The 14,963-nt window shown below is 42.3% G+C and overlaps 1 protein-coding gene across 1 annotated transcript in view; it reads left to right on the top strand.

The window, feature by feature from the left end:
- Nucleotides 1–501: 501 nt before the first annotated feature.
- Nucleotides 502–14,963, top strand: part of FBN1 (fibrillin 1) — a 150,624-nt gene continuing 136,162 nt past the window's right edge. The window contains exons 1-2 of the mRNA XM_065688070.1: nt 502–699; nt 14,846–14,928. Of these exons, the coding sequence (XP_065544142.1) occupies nt 527–699; nt 14,846–14,928 (256 nt within the window). The 5' untranslated portion in view covers nt 502–526. The remainder of the gene's footprint in view (nt 700–14,845; nt 14,929–14,963) is intronic.

The raw sequence follows: 14,963 nt of genomic DNA on the forward strand, positions 1-14,963 counted from the left end.
GCGGGCTTCACCGGGGCGGGCGGGCTGGGCGCGGGGCTCCGTGCCCGCAGCGCGCCCCTGCCGGGCACTGCGCTCCTGCCGCCGCGGCTCGCAGCGGTGCCCGGCTCGGGGAGCCGGGGAGGGCTCATGCCCGGGAGGTGCTTCCAGCTCCGGAGCGGCTCCGGGAGCGGTGACGGCTGCCGCGGGCTGCCCGCTGCGGGTGCGGGAGCGGGAGTCCCCGCGGATGCTGTTGGAGGGAAGGTAGAGTCCGCGCGGCTCCGGGCAGCCCCTCGCCATCTCCCGCGGCCGCCGCCTCCCGCGGGCTGGACGGGGGCCGACGGCGCCGGGGCGCGGGGGCAGGCGCCGGGGGGCGCGGAGCGGGCGCGCCCGCTTTTTCTCGGTCCCTGACTCCCCCCCTTTCTTCCCTTTTATCCCCTTGCAGCTCGCCTTGGAGAGGCTGGTCGGGGACAGGGCGGCGGGGACCGGCGGACTTCGGCGGCGGAGAGGAGGCGGCGGCCGGTCGCAGCCCGAGGACTCGGGGGACGCGATGTGGCGGGGTCGCCTGCTGGGGATCGCTCTGGGAGTTGCCGTGCTGTGGATGTCCCAGGCGGGCGCCGCCGCCGCCGGGCACGCCGAGGGGGTGAGCAGCGCCAAGGAGAGCCGGGCCAGCCGGGCCAAGAGGCGAGGGCAGGGCGGCGGCGGGCACGACGCGCTCAAAGGGTAGGTGTGGGGCCGGCCCTCGCGGGGTACGCGGTGCGGGGAGCCGCGTAGAGCTCTGTGTGTGTGCGCGTCCATGTCCACTGCCCCTGTGCGGTGGTAACTGGCGGGGGAGAGCTCCCCGGTCTCCCATTGGGGCTACCCCTGCCGAGGGACAGGGTGACTTGGGGTCGCTGGCTTCGCCCGCAGCATCCCGCGGGGCTGTAGTCTTTGCCTTTGGCGGGTGATGCTTGGAGAGTATAAGCCGCTGCAGCAAGGAGGTTGCAAACTTAGTTTCTAGGAAGGCCGTAGCTAAAGGCACACTGCGGGCGTGTGCATTCCTCCCGCGTCCCGTACTTCTGCTTTGCATAAAGCAGAGTAGCGATGAGGCCCGGAGACCACAGCATGCCCTTTCCGTTAGCTGCCCTCTTCCATCACCACCTTAAACTTTTTGAGATGTGCATCTTTCCTGTGCTCAAGCGGAACGACTTTGCTTGTTTGGTGTTGCTTGTGACCTGGGGAAAGCAGAGGGGAAGAAGGGCCATTTTTTATTTGTGTCAGAGCTATCTACAGACATATAAAAGTTTAAAATCATTATGACACATTGTTGTATGTGCTTAGTAAAGTGGGTTTTTTTAAAGGGTAAATCTGTGTCAGGCAAACTTTTCCCAGTTCTAATGGAACACCTTTCCAATGCAAAAACAGTTTTTTAAGTTGGCTGAAAGACATTGCATGTGTGTGCAGTTGAAAATGTAGTTCTCTGTAAAGGTGAAAAGCTTGCAGTGTTGGCAGAAAAAAGGTATTTCCTTTTTCAGGTGTTCCGATGCACCTTTTCAGCCCATAGCCAGATTCTTCATTCATCAGGCAGAGGGCAACTGCAGCAAACATGATATGGAGGTAGTTATCCCCCAGTAAGGGATGCAAGCTATTTTCTTTATCCGGTTTCCTCAAAAAGGAGCTATTACAACTTTATTGTTAGAGGCCTGGTGTATATGCTTTAGTTTCTTGGTAACTTCCTCATACTTGTATAGTACTTTTTATTTATATTCAGAATTGCAATGTTGGCACTTTTCTTATGCTTGCCTGGTTGGAGAAGGCTGATGTTTTTAGGTCACCATGTTGCAAAAAATGGATGCAACTCTTTTTTTTTTTTTTTTTTTTTTTTTTCAAGGATCTGATTTTGTAGGGTCAGACTCTGTATTTCATTTCCTTATACCTAGTCACAAGAGAAATAGTTGAACAAAGCAGATTCCTCTTGTGAAAAAAACTAGGAGGTGGGGAGGACGTACAGTAAAATTTGTAGGACTAATTGCAAGCAGTAGAACATGATAAGGAAAAATATTTCTCACAAGGTGCCTTTATTTTATACGATGTTTTAATAAACTTTCTCATTACAGAACTCTGAGTTAATATCAAAGTGAAAATCACCATTTTCTGACCAGTGGGACAGAGTATGCCAGCTAGCACACGTGTGCTGACTTAATGGACTTTGTGGGAGTTAGAGGCACATTAGCTGGGGATAAAGTGTCTTTGGTGGATGCAACTGTTGCTCTAAAACTGTGCTGTTTAGACAGTAGTAATATTGCTGAAGAGGTGATAGTTCAAGTGTTAATTATTTTTGGAATCTAAAATGGATTAGTGTAAGTAGTTTGTCTTATGAGCTGATTCTCATGTTTAACAGAAGCCTTCCATATTTATGTACTTTGCAATGATTTCTGTTATTGTGTATTATCTATGAGTTACATATCTACTTAGAATTCTGCTAATCTAGATATAATGGCAATATAAATTTTAAGTATTTTATATCTTAGTCAGTGATTTTGAATATCACAGATCTGAAAGTGTGCCCTTGGGAAGCAGATCCTTGACAAGGATATAATAATATACAGTAAAGACAAAACAAATTACTAGTTTGCTTACATGTTAAGACCTTTTTCTGTAACTCTCGTTTGAGGCTGAGGGTAGGGTTCCCAACTTGTTTGGAGGAGATCATTAACACAGTCATCTTGATCACTGTTGGGTGATGAATCCTGGATATTTCCAGTTTAGAAACTGTGAGCACTTCCTTAGGTGTGGTACTGAACTGTACAATATGAATAAAAAGAATTGTCATTTCGATAGACAAGATTGGAACTAATTCTTTGGAAGGCCAGATGGAAAACATATTTTGCATGTACAGGAACTATATATGCATTAGACAAGGAGAATTCATGGTTATTGAAGGGCTAAACCACTAAAAATATGATTTCACAAGAATACTGTTTTTTTAACTTGTTCATCAGTACAAGCACATTTGGGAATCTGAGAGCTGTAACACAAGTCATAACAGATGCTGGGAAACTTTATTTTCACGTTGTAGTTGACTAAGACTTTTTTGCAATGAACTCTTGCTCTGATTGTAAGAAGCAAGGGGATATGTTTTTGGAGAAAACCCTTTACATTTAGACTTCATGTGTGTTTCAATGTAATGACTGTTGAAAGTCTCTTAGCATTTAAAAGTACTGAGGCTAGTCTTGGTGTGCATACTGGTCTTGTATGTTAAAATGAAAAACTCCAAAATCTGTTTCATTTTTCATTATTTTTCCCACTTAACATTTTTTACTGCAAGCTGTTGATTGCAGAAGATGTTTGCTTTTGTCCTTATGACCTTTGCCTCCTTGTTTGTGCAGTGAGCTGTCTGAACATATGAGCTAGAAGTATATTTTAAGTTTAATAATTAGAAATCATTGGAAATGCCTTTTATGTACTTATTATAAGTTTTCAGGCTTGCTGCTCATGTAGATGAAATTGCTCCAGCTCTGGAGGCATTAGCAATGAAGTCCTCGTAATGTTTGGTCTAAGGCAATGTATATTTATGTGCCAGTGCTTCTAAGTGATCAGAAAGCAACCAGAATAAAGGCAATAATTATTTAAAAATATAACTAGATTCTCCATTCATGTTGCTGGAATCCATTGTGATTCAGCAAGTTAAAATAATAAGCTCTTACTGAGACACCATTAAATGCCTAAGTATAGCATCAACTTCTGAAGAAATAAGCCTTACAAAACTGGCCATGGATGGGAAGTTCCTTATAAACACAATGTACTCAAAGTCAACCATTTATATGTGCTTCTATCATTTGAATATAAAGTAAAAAAAAAAAGAATTTGCTGGTGATTTGATTGGTACTTGACTGAGTACAAGAAGTATTGTGTTTAAAGATCTTAGAATTAATTAGGATTTCCTGTTTTCTGAGGATGCTATATAAAGACCTCAAACTCTAATGAGGCTCAGTCAGTACTTAATAATACTTTAAGCAATGTTGATTGTGTTTATTAGTCTTTTCTCAGTATGATGGTCAAAGAAAGCAATTATTTGCCTAACCAATAGGTCAGCAGAAATTTTGAAAGAACCCAAATTTCATCGAGATAGCTGCATTGTGATGTGACTCTAATTAAGAGACTAATTAAATGCATTTGTGCAAGAATGATTTAATTTCTTTGTTTTTAGTAAGTTGAAATGATAGTGAATATTGCAGAACAGAATAGTTGGCTCCAAAATGATTCATAGAACTCTTGGAGTAAAGCTGTTCAGTAGGGGGTTGCATGGGGGTTTTTTTTGGACCAGTTTCTTTTGGTCATCTTAAATGAAGTCCACAGGTTTACCAGTATGCTTACATGGATAAACTTGGTTGGATTTTACCCTTTTTATGCATCACTGCTCTCTGAAATAAAACAAATCTTATAAATCTATAGCATAATTCCAGTATTCAACTATATAATTAAGGCTTCTGGTTTTCGTTTTAAACCAATATTTACCACTAAGAGCCTGCTGAAGAAAAGCAGACTTTCCGTACCAGTAAATATTGGTTTATACTGAAGAACCGCAAACATTTTTCTTACCGCTTTTGGCCTGCACACCTCTGGCCAGCTGCTGTTGCCACACCTTGTCAGTGTCCCTCTCTGAGCAGGAGGCAGCCTGAATACTTGGGAATAAAAATCTTAATTAAACATAGAAGCAAGATGCTTAATACCTCATGTGCTGGAGCACTCACCTGGCTTCCAGGCGGCATAGCCCACCTCATTCCAGTCCTCTGCTTCTTACAGGGTAAAGTCTATGTGGGGGATGAACTTTAGTGCCAGTGCATCCTGATGTAAAACCTGAAGTCCTTGGCAGCTATGCGTAGTGTTAAGATTCTGTGCCTCTGAATTTATTTGCTGATGGCTGTGATACTGTTTTTTTATTACATTATCCTTGGACATCTGGTTCTAGAGTGAAGTGAGTTCATAGGTCTTGGCTCTGTGACTAATGTACATGTTTCTTTCAGTAGGACTGCATGATGCGATTTGATGTAGGTGTGACTTTCTCTGGGGAGCAAGATGTATGGATTAGGAGTAGGGAAAACAGACAGAATCCAGCAAGAAGCCACCACAGAATCTGTTCTGTGGCTGGCAATAGCTGTTATTAACACTTGCTGAAGGGCTAATATTTAAAGAGGGAATAACACATTATTTTCAGTTCTGATCATATAGATGTCTTCTCTTGGCTACCACAATAGGTTTTAGTTATGTTTTGTAATATACTTGTTTAAATACAATATGGAGTTTTTTAAATGCATTTAACAAAAGCTGTCTGATAATAGTCTGCCCTGGATTGCTTTATCTAGAGCCAGTAGCAATGCAAAGCTCCTGTGCTAGCATTCTTGTTATAGTTCCATGTTGTTCTTCAGCCCGAAGAAAAACAGTAAAAAGCAAATAATCTTCAGGCCTAGTCCTTGTACTCTACACTTAGATTTCCAAATCCTGTCATTTGGACAGGATCTCTTTAAAAAGCATGGCTTTAATCCCAATTCTGGTTTATAATTTATACGGATAGGCTTCTGGGGCTATGTAGTTTGTAGTGCAGAATTAGAACTCAATTAATTTTGGGTATGCCAGTGGGAAATTATCCTATGGTTAAAACTTTTGGTGGGTATTGCTGTAATCTCTCTTTCGCTGGTGAGTGTTTTAGGCACATGTGACTCTGTTACAAACTGTTTAGCCAGTCTTCTCTCTGTGATCTTTTCTCGTATTATACTGTAGTTGAACACAAATGGTTTAGAAGTGCCACATGTCTGTTGTTTGGAATTTGAATCAGACCACTGCCTCCCCTAAAATGTATTAGAGAAATACTTTTTTTTCCCCATTTGATGATAGTAAGTCAAAAATAGAACAAACGGAGGAAAAAGGCCACAATAAACAGTGTAGCAGCATTCTTGAGGTACTGTAAAATTGGCTTGGGAGACTCTGGATGAAGCAGGTTTCCTACCACCAGACTCCGTTTTGCCTAGGTGCCATGTTGAAGATCAGGATGGTGGGATTGGATGTAGTTCTTTTCCTTTCCTCTCCTCTTCTATTTATTACTTTATTTATTTATTTTGGTCTGCATAGCTCTTGGCTATTTCAGGCTGGCCTGATACGCTGACCCAGATGCTGCAGGATGGGTCACAGCTGTCCTCTGAGGGTTTGTACTTAGTGTACCGAGTGTATGGAGGATTTCACATTGGGTTTGCCACATCCACCCGGAGGGGTCCTGTGTAAGGCTGACTGTGGCTATGACTTAATTGCTTGGCGGGTTAGGAACAGATTTATGCTGCAGCTCTTATTCAGAAAATAAGAGATGTCATGGATTGAGCTTTGTTTCCTTGCGTGATCATTTTCTTCTGTGGATTTCTGATGGAATTGTCTAATCTTTTGTGTTGTCTTTCAGGAGACTTCAACTTTCTGATGCCAGTTTGTTGGTGTTCAGTTGAACTTTTATTAAGGGAGGGATGGTCTTCAGAAACTGGAGGCATAAAGGGTTAGGGGGAAGAACAGCACCTGCAGAGTGTGTCTAGTTGTAGCAGGGTACAGTAATTTGCAGGTTGCAGTGCAGGTTTCCAGATAGAATTGTTTGGAGGAGGCAGAAGAAGCCTCCAGCATGTGCCTGGGATACTAACCACACCTGCACTTTCCTCTATCAAGAGCCCACTTAAGGTTTATAAAAGTAGACTTCTCCCTTATCACAGGATACATTTTGTTCAGTGGTGGTTCCAAAAGTTGTTCACCAGATTCAGTCTGATCTGGGTTATGTTTGCCACCTTAACTGCATAAGCTGCTACACTGTATGCAACTTCACACTGCTGTGCCAGAACCTTTGGGGCTATACTGGGCTTCAGGATACAGAATTGAGGTAAGCATAGGGCTGCTCTCAGTTTATTTGGGAGCAATGGGAGCATCACTGGGTTAGGGTTTGGCAGGAACAGTCCATCTGTCAGCTTCATTTACAGTGATCCTTATTGAATAAAACTGCAGCTTCTGTTTTTCCTGTATGCTTATTTTCGTTTCCTGTGGTGTGTTTTTCAGTAGTGCTGCTCACTTAGGACAGTCTATTTCACTGTCATTTAGCTTCCATCCTGCAAACTTGTATGTTTTATATATGAACTTCAATGCAAGTTTTGACAAAGGTCACTTTAAACACATTCATGGACTCAGCAGCCTGTGATTACTAGAATAGTATGACACAGAACACAAGACCCAAGCTATCTAGGCACGTAGATCAGAAGGAAAACTTACTCTTGGTAAAAGTGTAGTAGACATTGGCTAATAGGTGGCCATCTCTACTTTAGACTTTAGCTAGGGATCTTGGAAAGTTTACTTATGAAAGTAGTAAGAAATTAATCATTAGCTTTTTTGTTTTCCAATAAGATCACCTTCCATCTTGTTCCTCTTCTTCATCTCCCTGCAGAACCCTACAGATGAGGAGGATATAGATACATGTGTGTCACTTTGGTCTTACTCCCCAGACTCAGTAAATGTTTTTGTAGAATGGAACAATTGTGGCCTGGAGTGTTTCTGATTAACCATCACACTGTGCTGGAAAATGTATTTGTAGCATTTTGCTCTTGTATTGTGGATGTCTCCTTTCGTTGTTTTTTCATCCATTCTGACTTCCCCACTTTGGTTTCATTTATTAATTTTTTTAAGGCCCATGCTAAGGTTGGTGTGCAGGTAGAGGCATGAGAAGAGTAATTTGGTTTTGTTGCATTTAAAGAGCCTAAAGAAGTTGGGCTCATCTTTGGAAGGTATATTGAGAGGTAAAATGTAGCCTGTTAAATGAAAACCTGTGCCTTCTGGTTTTGCTTATAGATCTTCACTGAAGTATGATGGAGTTCTAGCTTTTATCTGGAAGAATATTTTGAATGTTGACTTGCTGGAGAATCTGTTGTTTTCTACTTCTCATTTTATGAAATGATTCATGACCATTAAAGCCTCAGAAATACCAAATGAAAGCCACAGTTCTTTTGTCTACAGCCTTAATCATTTTCATCCTCTTTTTTAAGAGGATGAAAACCCTCTCATGTTTTGCTGGAGGACATCAGAATATACAGTGATGTTCAGCTGAGGTCTCAAACTAAAATTTCTTTCCTTTCAGGAACATTTCCCCCTCTTCCTTTTCTCCTTTGCTTTTCCCTCGGGTATTTCATCTCTTTCTTTTCCCTGTGTACAGAGTGTATTACCAGTGGTTGCTAGGGATAAGGTGAACTAAAACAGTGGGCTCCGTATCAGCAGGGTTTTCCTGTTGCCTTATGATAGACATGCAGGTAACTGCCCTTTTGAAAACACAGGATCACGGTCCCAGCAAGGAAAGGGAAGAGAGTAGGATGCAGTGTGTTGTGAGGGGAGGGGGAGAAATGCTTCTGTCTTACAAAACAAAAAAACTGATCTTCCAGTAGCCTAAGGGAAAACAGTTTAAAATACAAATTAATGGGATTGCTTAATACCTAAGGGCATTCACAGACAAGTATTGATACAAATTCAGCCTTGTGAGACTCCCTAAGTGCTTGCCTTTGCTCCAGGGTGGGGACAGTGGGTAGCACCAGTTTACCCAGCAGCCTCTGGGAAAGCCTGGGCAAGCAGCTGGCTAGCCTTGGGGCTTGACTGCCCAGTGTGCCCCATACAGTCCTTGCACTGCTGTTGTGCTTGGTATGCAGCATGGGCTGGCAGAGGTCCTGAGTTTGCCTGTGTGCTTTCTCCTGGGAGACTGTTAGAGGTCTACCTTAACCAATAGCCATCAGCAGGTACATGGTGAGTGTGGGAAGTGGTGCTGGAGGTGTAAACTCTTTCCCCAGGTGAAGTGACTTCTGGAGAGCTAAGCATTGCCCTAGCCCACAGGTACATCTGTTTCCTGTGGGATGCTATTTAGTGCCACCAAGATAGAAAGACTGATTTCTTACCTTCTGAATGTACTTCGGGGTTTTCTGTTACTTGTTTTTTCTTGGTAGTTTTGTTTGTTTGTTTTAAGGAAGTATGTGCTGGATCCCTCCTGTTTACCAGCTGTGCTGGTCTGGCCTAACAAGTAGTTTTTGTGTTGGTGTACATGTACTTTACATGTCTTATACAGCCATATGGGTTGGGTGTTGAACTGGACCCACTGGCATTCTCAAGTGAAACAAAGAGGGAATATGAGGCAGAAACTCGTCTGTCCCTGGCTCTGAATAAGAACAGTGCCTGGCTGTCAGGTTAGATGAGTCTGTCCCTGTGAAAGACAGTCAGATTTTCAGAGCAAGTGCGGAAGAATTCACTTAATGTCAAATGCTGTTGTTGGATTGCTGTATTTAGCTGTCACAGTGTGATGGAAGTTGGGGTTAGAAAAGTGTTCAGTGTTTCTGCAGGAAACTTGCATGTCAGTTTGAACTCTTGACTTGCACATAGGCCAGAGCCAAAGACACCCGTAGAGCTGCTCAGCATGTTATTTTTTCAGTTGAACTGAGCCAGGACTCTGGGACAGCGGTATCCTTACTGTCAGAGTGAGAAATAGTTATCATATTAGGCTCTCTGCATGGCACAAACATCCAGGCTCACTTAGTGCATGGTAAAAATGAGTACATCAGAGGCAATCCTTTGGATATAAAAAACCCTGTTTTGCTCAAAAATGCTTGCTTATCCTTTATAGGATAATAGAAGCTAAATTTTGTGTTTGCTCACAGAGTCTGGAATAATTTCCTGGGTTTTCTTTTTATATGATTGAAATAAATAGCTTCAAGAGTCCTCTTAATAAATCTTCACTGAATGATGAAAAAGGGCAGTGACTAACAGCATCCTGTTTTCTAAAATTTAGCTAAACAACAGAGAAGCAAACCCTGTTTGAATTACTTGGGGTACCTGGAAACGCACATTAAATGCAGATCTTTGTGTTTTGTGCTCTATCCCATCCACATAGTTCAGTTTCTCAGTTTGTGGCTGTTCTCACTGGAAGTTGTGAGGTCATATGCAGAGTGGTATGTGTCAGGGTGGCAGGTGGCTTGGGAAGGCTGCCTATCACGTGCCGTAGCTGTTAGCTGCTGCATCCCATGGGGAACCAGACCTTCCCAGTTCTGCTTTGCTTGCTTCTCCCTGGAGGAGTGGGTAGGCACAGTGTTAGCAAAAGGAGGTGCTTTTGGTATTGACTTCTAATTTGTGCACCACGTACCTGGCTTCTGTCATTTAGGTGGGGATGGTCCTTGGAAAGCCATGTGGTCCAACCCTTGCTCTGAGCAGAGTTGAATGTAAATCAGGCTGCTAATGGTGGTGTCCGCTAAGGTTTGGAGTATCTTTAAGGATGGAAATTCTTAATTCAGTGGGAAAGCTCAGTAAAGTGCCAGAGGAGTCAGCAGATCCGGGCCACTCTGTGCTTTCAGCATTTACTCTGAGATGCTGAGGAATTTAGGAAGGTACATAGAGCTGCTTTATAGCAAAAGGTGTAGATGCGATTGTGTGTCTCTGGAAAATGACTAGTAAAAGCTATTCCTCTTCACATTCTAGAGCCTTAGCTACTGTTTCTTAGTGCATTGGCTATATTCAGACTTAGACAACCGCAGTTTTAAGCATACCATTATTTCAGGTGCAGTTCGCCATTCTTTCTAACTCGCAGTGCAGGCATGGAAGCACCGCTCCAATTCTATGTGGAAATGATCAGCAAATAATAATCAGTTTTAGCAGGTACCAGTGTTACCCACTTAAGAGGAAAAATAGGCAAAGTCTTCTCAAAAAATAGCTGTTGCCTGATGACATTGCTTTAAATTGTGTCTTTTCTGCTAGGAAACTGGCTCCTTCTATTACGTTAAACATATGCTATCCATTGCAGTCAAACAGTTAATAAAGTCCTTCACTAAGCATTTTCTTGCAAGGAAGAGTCTGTGTTCTTCGAAAGAGAGGAAAAGTGAGTTGAGTGGTTAGAAACCCTTCCTCACATCTCAGCTCAGCTGTAACTGGTGATCAGCTGTCTCTCCTACTCTCAGCTGCTTTCTGCCCACTGTGTCTGGTGTCTAATTTATTTGAGACCCATGCTTTGTGTTTGATTCAGCCTGGGTTACGCCAGTGTTGGCCAGTGCATGGCAGTGCTGCTGACAGATTTTCTGCCTGAAGCCTTGCTCACAGCAGTGCCAGAAACTTCCTCCCATGGGAGGTTGCAGATGGGCAATGCTTTCTTTGGGAGAGGGCTGTAATTTCCTCGAGGGGTCACAGGCGGGGTAGAGCGGGGATGTGCAGAATTAGTACACCCCGGGGCAGGCTGTGTCTCTGCCAGGGCCCTGGGGAGACAGCCACAAGGCTGTGCCTGGTGCCTCCTGGGCTGGGCAGTGTTCCCCTGTGAACTTCACATGGGGCTTTTGAGCACCTCCCTTGCTTGTCTGGTGGTCATGTACCCTTGCTGTGTGTTACATCTGATAAGAAGGCACTGCCAAGTTTATCATGATTTGCTTCCCATCCATTTACATATGTGTGCCTGCTCCACAAATTAGTCCCCAGTCTCACTGGGTAATTGCATGCAATTTGGGAGAGCCAGGCAGCCATTTATCCCTGCTGAGATGGGGCATCGGGAGCAGGCATAGCAAAGGAGGGATGGACTCAGTTGGTCCTTCCCATGAAGTAATGTCAGTGTTGCTGTGGAGAACCGAGACCATTTAGCTGAGAACATGTGACAGGCAGAGGCTGTAGCACAGCGCTGCCCTGGAGCAAGGTCATGGTGTCCACCTGAAGGGACTGATACTGATGGGCTCCATCCCCATGCAGGTGGAAAGAACAGGCAAAGCTTTACTTTGTAATGGGGCTGGGGGATTCCCTGCTATAGTTCCTGAAGAAGAATATCTTCTGGTTTGGTGCATGCAGATGCTGTCAGCAAGACCTGTCACTCTCAAGCATTAGTTGTCAGAATTTCCAGATGAAAGTTTATCTCTCTGCCATTCTAAGACTTTTCTGGTCGATGACCAATGGCTTTTGATAATTATTCAACTAATTTTGCTACTGCATTTGTACTGGCATATAATTAATCAAAGACATACTTTCTTGTTTATTTTGGACATCCTTGATGAAACTGTGGGCATCAGTCATACTGTCTCTCAGTGCTATACCCTTACTGAAATCCTTTCATACTGTACAAGTTTGTAAGTGACTCTAAAGTGAGACACCTGTCTATTTGAAATTGCAGTGGGAGTAGCTTTGTTCCTGAGATACTCTCTCCCTCCTGTGGGGTGAAAGTTGGGTTCTGTGGTCGCCACAGATGGCTTGGGCTGCATAGATGCGTTTTTGCTTATTTTACCATTACAAATCGGGTTTTATAACTGAACTCTGTTTGTAGTGCTGTTCAGGAAAACAGTTTTACAAGAATATAAAATGCTTCTTTAGTGTTCATAGCCTATAATATCAGCAGGAAAATATGCTCTGTTAAACACAACGGTGGCTAACTGTTTAAAGTAAGTACCTTGATAGAGCCTTTACAATTTAATTGATGCTTTCCATGACTTTACATGAGGTAAATTGTTATTCCCTGTAATTTATTTATTTGTGGGGATTTATTGCCATAGTGTCCGATTATCTCATAAATATCAATGAATTTCACCTTCAAAATTAATTCTTTTTAAAGACATTTTACAAATAGGCACAAGTAACGAACACTCACTCCCTCTCAAAGAAGTAGTGTTCAGACTTCAATATAGGTTTCTTTTAGACAGCAGCTTTCTGCCGAAAAAGTGTTCCACTGGAAAATGCGCTTGTCAGGCGCAAACTGTTCCATGGAAGTACAGTTTGATGACTTTTTTTTCTATGTTAAAGCTGAGCATGCTCCATCCGAGTTGGAGCTTCTTGGGTATACAGCTTAGCCTACCCTGTGGACGGCTTCAAGGTTTTTAGGGTCTCTGACTTCATGATTACTGGCACATTTGCATTTTCCAGAGCCCCGTTTTGGAAACAGATTGTAAAATTTGGGTTTCTCCATGGCACAGAAATCTGCTCCTGACTCCTAACTTGGACCAGATGGTCCCCAAAGCCATGTACTTGCCGAGACTGAAAATTGACAGAGTACCTAAACATCACTTTATGGTTAGCCATTTATAGATTCTTACCAACCCAGACTGGAAATGGGTGGTTTATGTCTGTAGCTTGTAACAGGTAGCAACAAACCCATTCTGTCTGTCTTAATAAGTTCCATTATTTCTATTCCATTATTTCTTCTGCCTGGAGAAGGTGAAAAGCAATCTCACTTGTCTGCTTGCCAGTCTTACTTGGCAGATGATCGTGGAGCAACATTTGGCATTGATGAACAGGGAACTCTAGGAAAGTTACATGGTTATAACCCTGCAGGGAAGTAGCTGACATTACTAAAACTGAATACATTGGAATTATATGAATAAGACTGAGTCTGTAACAGAAAAGCGCCCTGCAACAAGTCCAGTTGCGTTGCTCTCATTCACTTCAGTTACCACTTTGTAATTACCCAGAACCAGTGGAAGATAACGATAGTGTTTGCTTTGACTTAAGTAGTTTCTGGCCAGTTAATGAAAAGACAAAGTGTCATCAAAGGTATAATCAGAGTACTTGAAATTGCATTCATAATGCAGATCCCTGAATAAATACAAGAGTGTAAAAGTCTGATAGTTAGAAAATGTGCATGAATAAATGTTTGTATATATCAAGATTGTTTGTCCTAAGTTGCCTCACCATATGAGGTAACTATTGTTTACTTAGACATTGCAATACTAGGGATGAAGAACTTTCTGAAAGACCAAGGACAACAGTAATAGAACCCCCTTCCTAAAACAATAAACACTGTAAATCTGTCTCAAATCTGCCTATGGTATTTTAATAAAGCAGTTTCTAGGAAGTTTATAGTTAGCTTTAGATGCATTAATCTATTGAGTAATTGCTCACAATATTAATAAAGGTTGTAAAATTTTCCTCTAGCATTAAACATACAACAAAAGGAGGCACATTTTCCCATTTTTTGTGCTACTCTTACTAGCTTTACTTGCACGGATAGATGCATTAAATAAATAGGACATGATAAAAAAAAATTCTAATCTGTGAGAGGCATAGAATGGTTTCAACTTTTCTATTTTTACAGATAAAACCATGATAGGAATAGTGTCACATCCTGTCGGCTTGCATTGTAAACTCTAGTGACAGAGTTGTTTGAAAGGGTATATTTAGATGAGGGGAATGGGTTGGAAAGAAAAATCCCTATGGATCCATCATTTAAGAAGGGCAGTAGGCCCCTCATTCATTTCACAGGGCCCTATCTCTCTGTGCACCAACATCCTTTTTTTTTTTTTTTTATAGTAAGTAATTTTTGCTAATGAAGCATTTACATATTTTGGCTAATTCATTTATTTGGCTAATGTCGTGGTTGGCGTGTTTCTTTTGTTATATGAACATAGTTTTGCTCATGGGCAAAACGGGGAACAGTAGTAGTACTTTAGAGTAAAGAAGAGAAAGCAACATTAAGCCTGAAAGTTATCATTCAGAGAGCAATAGATTTCCTCTGTGTTCACCAATGATGATGGGTATGATCCCTCATTTTGTACTGAAATGGGAGTTTTGCTCAACCCCCCTGTATGCTACTTGTCTCATATCACTCCATATCTGGAAGAGGTTTGCCCATGCTGTTGTTCCTGTTGTTCAGATGTTACTGATTTGATTTCATGTGTATAATGTAATCTCAAATTTGTGAAAGTGTATGTTACCTAAAAAACCCCAACAACCAAAGGCATACAGTTCTGCTAAAAACATAGAACACTTCTAGATATAATTATTGAAATGTATATTGCAGTGATTTACTTTTTCCGTTTTTATGCCTCTACTTTTTACACATATTGCTGAGTAAAAATAAGAATTCGTCCTTGTTTTTTTTTTTTTCCAGACCAAATGTGTGTGGATCACGTTACAATGCTTACTGTTGCCCTGGATGGAAAACTTTACCTGGTGGAAACCAATGCATAGTCCGTAAGTTAATCTACTTGTGTGTTATGACTGAGGTT

The sequence above is a fragment of the Lathamus discolor genome, chromosome 8, assembly GCF_037157495.1.
Source record: "Lathamus discolor isolate bLatDis1 chromosome 8, bLatDis1.hap1, whole genome shotgun sequence".
NCBI lineage: Eukaryota > Metazoa > Chordata > Aves > Psittaciformes > Psittacidae > Lathamus > Lathamus discolor.